Source organism: Rhinopithecus bieti, unplaced genomic scaffold (genome assembly GCF_001698545.2).
Source record: "Rhinopithecus bieti isolate Rb0 unplaced genomic scaffold, ASM169854v2 scaffold_55715, whole genome shotgun sequence".
In the NCBI taxonomy this organism is placed as follows: Eukaryota; Metazoa; Chordata; class Mammalia; order Primates; family Cercopithecidae; genus Rhinopithecus; species Rhinopithecus bieti.
In genome coordinates, this window is record NW_016822769.1 from 562582 (window position 1) to 577420 (window position 14839).

The 14839-nt window shown below is 37.8% G+C and overlaps 2 protein-coding genes across 5 annotated transcripts in view; both read right to left on the reverse strand.

The window, feature by feature from the left end:
* Window positions 1–14839, reverse strand: part of FRMD5 (FERM domain containing 5) — a 348152-nt gene that overhangs the window by 249046 nt on the left and 84267 nt on the right. The window lies entirely within an intron of this gene.
* Window positions 6007–6840, reverse strand: LOC108521303 (peptidyl-prolyl cis-trans isomerase FKBP3-like). Its single transcript, XM_017861046.1, is given in 2 exon segments — window positions 6007–6390; window positions 6393–6840. Coding segments are annotated over 2 exon segments (672 nt in total). The 5' UTR covers window positions 6820–6840; the 3' UTR covers window positions 6007–6145.

Sequence of the window (14839 nt, forward strand, 5' to 3'; positions counted from 1 at the left end):
AAAAAAAAAAAAAAAAAAAAAAGAATGAGCTCTGAATCCAAAGTTTCTCCAGAGAGAAAGAAGCAGGAATTAAATATTAATAAAATGGTAAAAGATATAGAGGATTTTATCTTCAAAGGAAAAAAATCACTCTATTCAAATTAGGAAGGAGTTTTATAGAATAGTTTTGATTAGACATACACTGGTAAAATGTAGTCTTTGGCGTTTTACCTTCCCTCACAACATATATTTTCAAACTTTTCAATATTCAAGTTACCACTCTAACTGTTGAAATACAGATAGATCAAACAGCTTTATAGAGGGGTAACTCATATGCCATACAATTCACCTATTTAAAGTGCACAATTCGGTGGTTATTGGTACATATATAAGGTTGTGCAATCTTTGCCACAATCGACTTTAGAACATTTTCATCAGCCCCCCAAAAGAAATCCTCCCATAGCCATTAGCAAGCAATCATTCCCCATTTCCCAACTTCCTTCTTCCCCAGTCTTGGACAACCATTAATCTACTTTCTGTCTCCACGGATTTGCCTATGCAGTTATGCAGCTCATACAACGTTTTGGTCAACAACGGATCTCATATATGATAGTGGCCCCAAAAGACTATAATGAAACTGAAAAATTCCTATTGCCTAGTGGTGTCACAGTCATCATAATGTAATATATTACTCATATGTTTGTGATGATGCTGGTGTAAACAAACCTACTGCAATGCCAATCATATAAAAGCACAGCACATACAATTATGTACAGTAAATAACACTTGATAATAGTAATGACTATGTTACTGTTCTATGTATTATTATACTATACTTTTTATCATTATCCATGTGTGTTATTGCCCCGAAGACCTTCCAGTGGGACAAGATACAGAGGTTAAAGACAGTGATAATGATGATCCTGACCTTGTGTACGCCTAGGTTAATGTGTGTTTGCCTTAGTTTTTAACAACAAAGTTTAAAAAGTAAAATAAATTTTAAATAGCAAAAGCTTACGGGATTTTTTTAATGTTTTGTACAACTGTACAATGTGTTTATATTTTAAGCTAGGTGTTATTACAAAAGAATCAAAAAGTTTAAAAATTCTAAAAGTTCATGAAGTTACAGTAAGCTGAGCTTAATTTGTTATTGAAGAAAAATTTTTTAAATAAATTTAGTGTAGCTTAAGTGTACAGTGTTTATTAAATCCATAGTAGGGTACATCAATGTCTGAGACCTTCGTATTCATTCACCACTCACCCACTGACTCATCCAGAGAAACTTCTAGTCCTGCAAGCTCTATTCATGGTAAGTGTCCCATATAGGTGTACCATTTTTAATGCTTCATACATTAAAGATGTTTGATGTTTTACTATACTTTTTTATGTTTAGATACCCAAACACTTACCATTTTGTCACAACTGCCTATAGTATTCAGTACAGTAACATACTATACAGGTTTGTAGCCTAAGAGCAACAGGCTAGCCCATATAACCTAAGTAGTATATATAGTAGGCTATACCATCTAGGGTTGTGTACACTCTATGATGTTCACACAACAAAATCACCCTATTCTCAGAACATACCTTGTTGCTAAGTAATGACACATGACTGTAACTGGAATCATACAATATATAGTCTTCTTTGATTGGTTTCTTTCATTTAACATAACATTTTCAAGGCTCATCCATGTAGAAAACATATATTTCTTTTCATTGGCAAATATTGCGTTACATGGATATACCACACTGTATTTACTCATTTCTCAGCTGATAGATATTTGGGTTACTTCTACTTTTTGGCTATGGTGAATAATGCTGATAAAACTTTCATAACAGTACCATACATGGTAATAAAGAGCCTATATCACTCAAATTCTTTTTTTTTTTTTTTTTGAGACAGGGTCTCACCCAGGCTGGAGTGCAGTGGCACGATTACAACTCACTGCAGCCTCGATGTCCCAGGCTCAAGTGATCTTCTTCCCTCAGCCTCTTGAGTAGCTGGGACCACAAACATACAACACCATGCCCAGCTAATTTTTGTAATTTTTGTAGAAACAGCATTTTGCCATGTTGCCCACGCTGGTGTCTAACCCATGGGCTCAAGTAATACACCTGCCTCAGCCTCCCAAAGTGCTGAGATTACAAGTGTGAGCCACTGTGCCCAGCTCAAATTATTTCAAAGGTGTGAAAGGCAAAATTTCTTAAAAACACCTGTGCTATTCAAGGTGCCATCCTAGAAGCAGAGTGACCAAGGTGCTAACTTACTGACCTTGAACTTCCCAGACTGTGGGAAATACATTTCTGTTCTTTATTTATTTTTTTGTAGTGTGCTAGTTGTAAGAAACCATCAGTTAAATTTAAATGGTGGCAATAAAAATGATGCAGATTTGGTAACATGTTTTGTCATTTATACTAAGTTGAGAATTTAAAGGTTTAGGGTTCACTTTACTACTATTTATTTGTAGCTTGTCATTTTTCCTTTCATGCCTGTACTGCTTTTAGCGCTAGTAGTTCTCAACTTAGTCTTTAAAAAAAAGGACATATTTTTTTACCTTCATTAGCTTCAACAAGAAAACCCATAATTACTACTGCCCATTAGAACTAAATGGATGGTGAATATTTACCACACAATTTCTTCCTATTAAGCCTACTACAGCTGTCCCTTGAGGACTCGTTTCAGGAACTCCCATAGATACCACAATCCAAATGCTCAAGTCTCTTATATAAAATAGAGTAGTATTTGCATATAAGCTAGCACATCCTCCTATATACTTTATCTTTCTGGGTTACTTATAATACCTAATACAATGTAAATGTACATAAATGGTTGTTTTACTGTTGTTGTTTTTTTTTTCTTGTTTTTTTCCCAAACATTTTCCATTCACAGTTGGTTGAATCCATGGTTGTACAATGTTTTAGTATGGTTACATTCCGTTTCCTAAGAAAACACTTAACTTTATTTTCCTGTTTACAGATGGGTCTGATACCCAATAATTAATATTATTTTAATAAGCCAAATTCTTCACATATAGAAAGATGAATTAATACCACATATGTGCTCAAAAATAAAGAAAGAAAGGTGGGGTTTCCCTTTAAGGATAGAGTCTGAACTCCTAAAAGGCTAAAATTAGCTAAGATCTGTTCCCTGCCATATATCCAGCCTCATCGCCACTACTCTTTAAACCCATCCTGCATGCAGTAACAGAGGCCTGCTTGTGTTTGCCTGTACATAGTGCACTCTTTGCTTCCCTGTCTTTGCTCCTGCTGCTTTGTCTAGAAGGCCTCCTACAACAATCCTTCACCTGCCTCATTCTGATTTTTAAAATAATTGGTTCAGTGGTCACCTCCTAGGAAGGCTTAATAAACATGGTTCCAGCCTCTCATTGACCCCTCCCCTATCACCAGTAACATAATCACAAGTTAAGTATAGTTTCCTCTGGACTCCCGTGATGTGTACGATCTCTGCACTTACTGACTCCAACTGTACTTATCCACTGAGAAGTATGTTTTCACCTCTAAACTGTGAGGGAAAGTTCTGCCACAGATTCTATACAACCAGTACTGGGACTGAAAATACAAAGCTGCTTAAGAAATGTTTTTAGTTTGCTGATGAAATACATTAGCCATTCTCAAACTTTTGGTCTCAGGACACCTTTACACTGCTAAAATGGTTGAGAACATCAATGAGCTTTTGTTTATGTGGATGATATATATGGTATATTTTACCATTTTAGAAGTTTAAACTGAGAAATTTTTTAAAACATGCATCAATTCAAGAAAAGAAAAGTTAATAAATAACCCTTAGCATTTTTTGAAAATATCTGTGACTCCAGGGACTCTCTGAAAGGGTGTCAGGGACCACCCAGGGCCCCAGACCACAGCATAATGGTATTGTGGGTTGTTTCCTAAATTACAAAATGTATTTTCATTCACAAAATATTTGAGAAGGTTGATAGGCAAATGAAAAGATATAAAGGAAGGGAAGGGGGATACAACCTTAACCATAGCTAGAGAAAATAGCTGTGGACAGGGAGGCAAAGCTAAGGAAGAGTGGTGATAAAGTACAAACGTCACCAGTCTTGAGAAAAACAATAAAGAAACTAAAAGTAATTCTGCACCAACAAAACCAAAAACAGGAATGACACAGAAGGCCAAAAGTTTGAACGAAACCTTAAGTAAAAATTGATCTTTTGGGTAAGAAATGTACCACTTCAACAATTCTGTTCCACACTACTCCCATCTTTTCATCTTTCTCAATCCTCATATGCTCTTTATTACACACCTCTTCTCCCTCTTTTGGATCTCTATTCTCTCTTGATTTGTAGTTATCAGCCAAAAAATGCTGCTCAAATGTTATGTGATTAGAGGGGCGAAAGCAACAGCTCTCGTGAAGCTGCATGATTGGAATTCAACTGATACATTTTTTAACATTCTATTAAAATATAAAAAATGTTAATGAGATTTTAAAATTAGAAATGCTGAAGTTATTTTTACATGCTGAAAATACATTAAAAATTACTGTTCTTAAAATATGCTGCATAAAGGCCAGGATTGGAAAGTAATTTGGATTTGGCTATTGTGCTAGGGTGGTAGAATTATAGATGACTTAAATTACTTCTTTAATTTTGTTATATCACTGTTCCTACAGCAACAAAAGCCACGGAAATATGACAATTAATTCTCAATTTCCATATGCCTTTGGTCCTTTCTACAGACTTTTCAGGGATGTGCAAGTGGTTTGGATTTTGTTAAGTAGTCATGTGCACTGGGGTGAAAAGCTTAAAGTCTAGACCGGGGTAAACAAATTATAGACTAAACCAAATTGAGCCCACATACAGCTTCTGCATAGCCCTCAAGCTAAGAATGGCTTCTTACATTTTAAAAGGTATAAAACAAAACAAAATGAAAAACGAATAATAGACAGAAGAAATTGTAAATAGTCTGCTAAACTGAAAATATTTACTGTCTGGACTTTTATTTTTAAAAGTCTCCCTTGCCAGGTGCAGTGATGCATGCCTGTAGTCACAGCTACTGGCGAGGCTGAGGCGGAAGGATCAGAGGATCATCTGAGCCCCTGAGTCCAAGGCCAGAGACTCTGAGATCTCTTTGGGGGAAAAAAAAAAAAAAACAAGCCCAGGTGTGGTGGCTCATGCCTGTAATCCCAGCACTTTGGGAGGCCAAGGCGGGTGAATCACCTGAGGTCTGGAGTTCGAGACCAGCATGACCAACATGGAGAAACCCCATCTCTACCAAAAATACAAAATTAGCTGAGCGTGGTGGTGCACGCCTGGAATCCCAAATACTCAGGAGGCTGAGGCAGGAGAATCGCTTGAACTCGGGAGGCAGAGGCTGCGGTAAGCCAAGATCGTGCCATTGCACTCCAGCCTGGGCAACAAGAGCAAAACTCTGTCTCAGAAACAACAATAACAGCAACAAAAAACAAACAAAAAAACCTCTGGACACAGTGGCTCATGCCTGTAATCCCAACACTTTGGGTGGTGACCAAGACAGGAGGATCTCTGAAGCTAGGAGTTGGAGACAAGCCTGACCAACACAATGAGACACCTCTATCAGTAATTTAAAAATTAGCCAGGCATGGTGACACAAGCCTGTAGTCCCAGCTACTTGGGAGGCTAAGATGGGTGGATCCCTTGAGTCCAGGAATTCAAGGCTGCAGTGAACTATGATGGTACCACTGCACTCCAGCCTGGGCAACAGAGTGAGACTTCTCTCTAAATAAAAATAAAAATAAATAAAATAAAATAAAATAAAATAGTTTGTCAGTGCCAGATATAAAGCATTTCAGCTTAGTGCCTGGCCCATAATATGTACTCAATAAAATGTTAGATACTATTGTGATATTATTGCTGTCTTCTATTATCATTAATGGTTATGTTCCTCGAATAATTTTTAAATCTCTAAACTGGTCTCATCACATTAACTATGAAGTGTCAGTGCCATTGTTTGCTCTTTGCATTCTTTTCATCCAGCTTTTTCTTTTCTTTTTTTTTTTGGGGGGGGATCAAGTAAACAAATTTTATTAACTCCTTGAATTTTCCAGTTGACTCTTCCTTTACAATAGTAACAAGTTCTAACTAGTTATTTAAGTTTCTTCAAGGCCAAGTTTTATCATTGTTGCTAATACCCTTAGAGCTGAACTATTTCAGTCAATATCCACTAATTCCACTTCAAAAATGAGTTTTGCATTTGGTGGAATTTTGGCATCAGGCTGTCCTTTCTTTCCATAAGCCCATTCTGGTTCAATCTCCAGTCGAGCCTTTTCTCCTTTACTCATAGTCAAGAGGGCTTCATCCCATCCTCTGATAACTTTGCCTACTCCGACCTTAAAACTTAAAGACTTGGCATTTTTCTTCTTCTTTGCACTTGTTTGAATATTAGTATCAAAACAGTCCCATCTTGTAGTGTTCCTGTATACCAGCAATGAACAACATCTCCCTTTTTGGGAAAGTTGGTTTTATCTCCCTTTTTCAGAACAGATTTAGTATATTTTGGTGGACCCTCATCCAGGGTCTCTTCAGACTTGGTTTCTTTGGGTTTATCTTCATTAAGCTTCACATTTTTTACTTGCTCAGACACTTGACTTATACTTTCAGTACCCTTAAAACGCTTAGTTTCAAAAAGATGGTTATAGGCTGTAACCAAGTGGTCCTTGTTAGCTGTCTTGGCCACATTTTTAATGTTTCCTAATAATTTATGTTCTGCAAGAAACGAATCTGAACCGTGTTCCTGCAGAAACTTGATAATGTCCTTCTTGGGCAGCTGCTCACTGCGCAGCTGCTCCACGGTCCACGCCCGCTGTGGAACAGCCGCCGCCATCTTCCCCCGCTGCCTCCGCTTTACTCCATCCAGCTTTTTCATACATATCTTGATCTCTCCTTTCTTTTACTGTGGTAAAATACATATAACATAAAATTTTACCATTTTCCTCCTTCATTTTTGAAAGACATTTTCACTGGTTATAGAATTCTGGGTTGACAGAATGTTTTCCCATTTAAATATGTCACCCATTATCTTCTGGCTTGCAAGGTTTCTTTCTTTTCCTTCTTTGCTTTTTAATTTCGTTTTAGTTAACAAAAAAATTTGTTTTATTTTTTGAGACGGAGTCTCGCTCTGTCGCCCAGGCTGGAGTGCAGTGGCTCAGTCTTGGCTCACTGCATGCTCTGCCTTCCAGGTTCATGCCATTCTCCTGCCTCAGCCTCCCGAGTAGCTGGGACTACAGGCGCCCGCCACCATGCCCGGCTAATTTTTTTTGTATTTTTTAGTAGAGACGAGGTTTCACCATGTTAGCCAGGATGGTCTTGATCTCCTGACCTCGTGATCCGCCCGCCTCGGCCTCCCAAAGTGCTGGGATTACAGGCGTGAGCCACCGTGCCTGGCCATTTTTTTTTTTTAAGAGAAGTTTTGGGTTCACAGCAGAATTGAGCAGAAAGTACAGAGTTCCCATATACTCCCCTACCCCCTACATGAAACCCATCCCCCAACTATTGACATCCCACCCTACAGTGGTACATTTGTTATAATCAATACATTGATTATGAACCTACGGTGACATATCATTATCACCCAAAGTCCATAGTTCACATTAGGGTTCACTCTTGATAGTGTACTTTCTCTGGGTTTTGAAAAGTGTACAATGATGTATATCCATCACTTTCATATTATATAGAATAGTTTTACTGCCCTAAAAATCCTCTTTGCTCTAGGTAAGTTCCCTCCTTCTTTCCTAACCCTTGAAAACCAGTGATCATTACTGTCTCAATAGTTTTGCCTTCTCCAGAATGTCATATAGTTGAAATTATACAGTATATAACCTGATTGGTTTCTTTCACTTTGTAAAATGCCTTTAAGTTTCCTCCATGTCTTTTCATGGCTTGATAACACAGTTATTTTTAGTGCTAAGTGGACCATGGTTTATTTATTTATTCACCTTCTTGTAATTATTTATTGTAAATTTTTAGTTTGTAATTTTTTGTATTTATTCACCTTCTTGTAAATAACCTTCTTTCTTCTGAAGAACATTTTGGTTGTTTCCAAGTTTTGACAATTATGGATAAAGCTGTTATAAACATCCACATGCAGTTTTTGTTTTTTTAGAGACAGGGTCTTGCTATGTTGCCCAGGCTGGAGCACAGTAGCTATTCACAGGCATTTATAGCATACGACAGCCTCAAACTCCTGGGCTGAAGCAATCCGTCTGCCTCAACCTCCTGAGTAGCTGGGACTGCAGGACCACATCACCATGCCCAGCTATGTACAGGCTTTTGTGTGGATATAAGTTTTCAGTTCATTGGGGTAAATACCAAGGAGTGTGACTGCTAGATTATATAGTAAGAGTATGTCCAGTTTTGTAAGAAACTGCTTGCAAGGTTTCGAGAAGTCTACTTTTCGTAGGACTTCATATATTTCACAACTGCAGTACAGACAGTCCTCAATTTACTACCATTCAACACAGTAAATCATTGATACAATCCTCTGGCAACTACTTTCCATTACCTCTCTTAACACAGAAAAAGTGTGGACCATCTCTACTTTTCCATTATAATCCATCTCTAGCTTCAATATTTTTTCATCGTTCTAGTTACTGCTAACCTTGAAACTCTCAAGGGTTAGCATTTTCTAATCCCTTTAATGAAGCCATGCTCTAGCACTTCCTTGCCCTGTGATCTTCCTCAGATTACTGAATCTCTCTAAACTTGTTTCCTCATTTGCATAATGAAGATAATAGTGTGAGAAATTAAATAACAAAATGTATTATCTTTGAAAAGTGCTTGCCTATTATTGTACTTTTCTATCACTAATAGCTGATTAAATATTACATTTATAACCAATTTTATAAAGACTCAGATATCTCTCCCCCAGTTAAGCATATAACTCTGTTATAATGCTACTTCCAAATGAAAACCAAATTAAACTTAAGAAAACCACTTCCATTTAATTAAAATGCCTTTTCCAGAAATTCAACCTGCTGTAAATATGTTCTCCTATGAACTACAAAATCTTTCCTTTCTTAACTCTCATGTTTACATGTATATGTAACATACATATGTGTGTGCTTCTATATATATGAGCCTGATGACTCGTGACTGCCCCTGCACATCTGGCCTTCCATCTGCAACAGGGACAGTGGCAGATACAATGCTTAGCTAATTTTTTATTGAACAGACTCCATTACTCACTCATATATTTCACTGACTCTGAAAGAACCAAGCAAATGATCTGATGGTTTTGGTAATTAAAAAACTTCCTGCCAGCATGCATTTTCAGCAATTGTCAAAGGTATTCCAGGGTGATAAATTGCTGCTGCAAGGGCCTGATCAATTTATTTCTCTTGATCATCAGGTTCAAGGGACTTCTTGTCTATAAAACAATGTCCCTAAGAATATTTTAATGCAGCTGCTAGCAGTATCCTTGGAAGGCTGACTGGGTATGCATTCCTTCATAACAGTAAGTCTCAGGCTGAAAAAGGACTCATAACTTTCAACTCCAAAAATATTTAAAGTTGTTCTTAATCACCCATTCGGAACCCTTTGAAGAAGTAGAGCAATCAGCGTCTTGTTTCTAATCTCTACAAAAGAAATAGATGCTAATTCTAGTACTCTCTCCATTCTTAGTCATTTGAGGTACACAAAGGAGCTAGGGAATATTGGTTGGTGACAGTCACCAATCAAAAGTCAACACGAGGAAAACTATATGCCAAAGGGTTCATTCTCATGCCTCAGCCTCCTAGGTAGCTGGGACTACAGGTGCCCGCCACCACGTCCGGCTGATTTTTTGTATTTTTAGTAGAGACAGGGTTTCACCGTGTTAGCCAGGATGGTCTCGATCTCCTGACCTTGTGATCTGCCCGCCTCGGCCTCCTAAAGTGCTGGGATTACAGGAATGAGCCACTGCACCTGGCCGAATACTTCTCTCTTTCCATATAAAAATGTCAGAAGTCCCTGGAGATAGAAGTATACCTTATTTTGTATTTCAAAGTTGTGCTATAATGCTTATTTTAAGTGCACAGGAATTATAATGAACTTATACTAGAAGTTTTATTTTAAAATTCCTGTTATATGGTTTTAGAAATCATTTTAAGAGAATAAAAGCCTGAGGGACTATTAAGAGCTCCGTATATTATTTATGTACTATTTCTAAATTCATAATTTAGTCTAATTTTTAAAAAATACTGAAACAAAAATATAATAACAAGGAAAGCCCTTATCTGGCACTGCACCTTCACTGATTTTTTCTTTTTTTTTTAAGAGGGAGTCCCGCTCTGTCGCCCAGGCTGGAGTGCAGTGGCGCGATCTCGGCTCACTGCAACCTCCGCCTACCGGGTTCACGCCATTCTCCTGCCTCCGCCTCCCAAGTAGGTGGGACTACAGGCGCCCACCACCAAGCCCGGCTAATTTTTTGTATTTTTAATAGAGACAGTGTTTCACCGTGTTAGCCAGGATGGTCACAATCTCCTGAACTCGTGATCTGCCCACCTCGGCCTCCCAAAGTGCTGGGATTACAGGCGTAAGCGACCGCGCCTGGCCTGTATTTTTAGTAGAGATGGGGTTTCACCATATTGGCCAGGCTGGTCTTGAACTCCTGACCTTGGGATCCACCCGCCTCGGCCTCCCAAAGTGCTGGGATTACAGGCATGAGGCACCGCGCTCGGCCACCTTCACTGATTTTTCCCTTTCATATTTTTATTTATAAGTCGTCTATTAAAATGAAAATGTTTCAGAGATAAGCTTCATTAGTGAATACCTTTGTATTTAGCCAGATGAAAAGGGGGGTCTTATAGGAATGGGTCTATATAAAACCTCTCTTTAACTTTTGCCCTTCTATCTGCAGCTGTCCCAGAGAAGATCAAAGCGTACCAAATTTGCAGGATTCTCCCTCACAAACAGGGTATGACTATATCCCCAAGAACAGCTCTTGACAAGCTCTATGCCACTTATACCAAATAGGGTGACCCTGCCTTCCCGATAGGAACAAAAAATGAACTTCCAAAAGAAACAATCTGCATCGTAGAGTTATGCTCCCTTCTCATTTCGCATCACTAAGTCCACTGCCTGATTCTACTGCTTATCTTGGAAACATGGACTTTGAAGTCAGAAAATCTCACTTTAATTCCCAATCCTGTTACTTACCAGCTTTGTTTTCAAGTTTTCATTTTGTGGGTACACAGTAGTGTATATATTTATGGGGCACATAAGATACTTGATACCTCTCATGAGGTACATGATACGAGCATGAAATGTGTAATAATCATATTATGGTAAATGGGGTATTCATCCCCTCTGGCATTTATCCTTTGTGTTACAAACAATCCAATTACATACTCCTTTAGTTATTTTTAAATGTACAGTTAAAATATTATTGACTATAGCCACTCTGTTGTGCTATCAAATACTACGTCTTATTCATTCTTTCTAACAACTTTTTGTGCCCATTAACCATTCCCACTTCCCCTCCTCCCCACTTCTACCTTTCCCAGCTTCTGGTAATCATCTTACTAGCTTTTTGACCTTGAATAAGTCACTTATATTCTCTGATCATCAATTTCTTTGTTTTTAAAAATGGGAATCATGATACCCTTGCAGATAAGTGACACAGGGTCTGAACTGGATAAAACAGCATGATATATGTGAACTTTGTGTAACCATGAAATATTAAACAAACGCCAGATTTATCAACATATAAGAACAAAGTATACTGAGAATTTAGAAGACAAAATTAAACATGAATCTAGAAAGGGTAAATATATAATGGATGGCATCTCTGTCTGTAAGTCATCCACCATAAAAAGACCATTTGAGTTCCTCTATCCCAAGTCCCATAAGGTAATTAGGTATTTCAGAAAAAAAAAAATGACATATATAAAGACATAACCTAATGGTACCAAAATTCATATCAAGAATGTATTAACAGAAGACAGTAGTATAGACAGATTTTTTTAGAAAGAAGGAGAGGGTTGCAAGAAGAATTTGGCAGTATTCACCCAACGGTGTCCAAGGAAAATGGATACTGACTCAGCAGGCATTACAATTTTGAGACAAATGTTCTGTACTATAAAGCAAACTTAATGTATCAGTCCTCACTAAGGTATAATGAAATCTCCTTCAAAACTACTGCTTTCTTTATTCTGAGTCTGTGTTCACCATGCCACTTTTTGATTACTAATTGGATCAGTAAGAATAAAAACCAGACCTAAACTGATGTGATCTCCACAAGGACACCATGAGGTCCTGTAGGTAGAAGGCCAGCATTTCTTCTGACTTCACTATTGACACCTCTTTCCAGCTTCAACATTAGCTATTTTTATTGTGAAGGCACTTTGCAAATTTATCAAGAGCCATACAGTTGTTCTCATTTTTTTGACTCTATACTTCTGCTTCCAGGTTATAATGCCAATGTGAAAGAATATGTTTACAAAGTTGAAAATCACAGAATTATATATACTTTAAAAAAGAAAGAAACCTGATCATTGTAGTACCCTTACTCCATGAATATTTCATAATACTTTAAAATAATGATTTATATAGTAGGGGCCACAAACTCAAACACCTACAGGATCAGGAAAGAAGCAATAAAGAGAAAAGTAGACTCACTTAAGAGATAATAGAGAATGACGAAGACTGTGGCCAACTACTAGCTCACAAGGGCAGCCACTACTCAGCTCTGGTCATTTATTGCCACAGAGGAATGTGCACCCAAAGTTGTTAAATCTTCTGATTATTCAAGAGAAGCTACAAGTCAGGAACTCTTCCTGAAATATCTTTACTTTCAAACACTGGCAATTAATTCACTTTTTAAAAAAAACTGAGTGAGCTAATATTATGAAGACCAAACAAAACATTTCTATAGCCTGATTTGGCCTGGAGTCTACCAGTTTGAACTCTGTTCTGCAACTCTGAAAAATGCTTATGAGTCAAATTATATAAATACAATATACTCTTCTCATAAACAGATACATAAAAACTATCTACATGTGTTACATGTAATACATGTAATAAGCCAGTAATAAATTCTGTTAACACCAACTTTCATCTCCATAAAAACAGTAGTTACCTGCACTACTCGGACATATATGTCACATTGCATTTTATTCTTTTAATCTGGGATTGACTTGCAAAATAAACAACATATGCTATACTTTTAAATATATTTGAGCTGGAAATGTGTTTCCTTCTAGTAAAGAAAACTATAAATAATGTTCAGATCTTTAATAACATTTTGAGTCAGTCATACATAGGGGTGATATTATATGAAACTACAGATACCTGTATATAAAATAATAAAAACTAAGACTGGGTTGAGATGATAGACTTTATGCACATATCTGAACCCCTTTTCCTCCTAAATCCAGTAAAATGAAATACTTAAAAGAATAAATTCAAAATTTCAGTGAAAGCAAGGAAGAGTGCTAAGCAGCTCACAGATTTTGTGGATTTCTCAAAGGAAAGAAAGCATGTGGAATCAGATCAGAGAAACAAGATCAGAGGAAATCTGAGTTCTAAACATTTGTAGGAAAAAACTGCTAGGTGCAGTTTTTACCTAGATAAAACTGCTAGGTAGGTGCAGTTTCAGCAGCTGCAAACTTAAGAGTCAATTGAATAAGAAGCAGATGCAAATTCTGAGGCAATCATCAGGATAAGAAAGCATCCCGGGTACAACAAGGCAGGTCCTTTCTTTCTCTGGATTATGCTAATAAGCAGCTGACTGATCAAAGCAGCTAATGTGAGCACTGGAGTCCAATCTATTGCTTGTTAATAATTCAGGTCCTGTCCTATCACCCCTATTTGATTGCCAGCCTTCCTCAAAATGACAGTTGCTCAGATGTATGCTAACCAGGGGAAGGAGTGCAATAAGGAAGAAGAGGAAGGATGATTTCTTGGGGAGATGGAATAATGTTTCAGAATATATATATACACAAGTATATATATAATATATATACAACTACATATAATATATAATATATACACAACTACATATAATATATATACAACTATATATGATATATATAAACTATATATTATATCTATATATTGGGTTTTTTTGTTTGTTTGTTTGTTTGTTTGTTTTTCAAAGAGACAGGGTCTGGCTGTCTCACTCTTTGCCCAGGCTGGAAGGCAGTGATACAATCATAGCTCACTGTAACTTTGAAATCCTGGGCTCAAGTGATCCCCCTGCCTCAGCCTCTGGGGCAGCTGAGACTAAGGATACCACCACACCCAGCTCCAAATATATTTCTTTGACTTTAACAATTGGCAGAGCCTGCACCCTGACTACAGGGCTACAACAGCCAGAGAAAGGGTACATTTTGAAAACTGTCACAAAAGCATCTGAAGATGTCAAGTAGACATGTTGTTGCCAGCATAATACACTTTCATTAACTGGCTAAAGGGTTAAAGAAGGAACCGGTTGCCTGCAACAGGTTAGGGTTGGGAGAGAGGGAGAAGGGTCAGCACTATCTCCTTTATGCCTCTCCCTCCCCAGTGCTGGTTACCAATCTTTTCTGTCTGCATCATTCCTCCCTTGGGCTCAGAAAACAGAATTCTTGGATCCTCAAAGCAACTTTATGTAACCTTACAAAATTTATTAAAGTGTGAATGCACAGGCTGGATGCAGTGGCTCACACCATTAATCCCAGCACTTAGGGAGTCTGAGGCAGGTGGATTACCTGAGGTCAGGAGTTCGAGACCAGCCTGGCCAACATGGTAAAACACCGCCTCTACTAAAATACAAAAGTAGCCGGGCATGGTGGCATGTGCCTGTAATCCCAGCCACTCAAGGGGGAGGCAGGAGAATCGCTTGAACCCGGGAAGCGGAGGTTGCAGTGAGCTGATATCGTGCAACT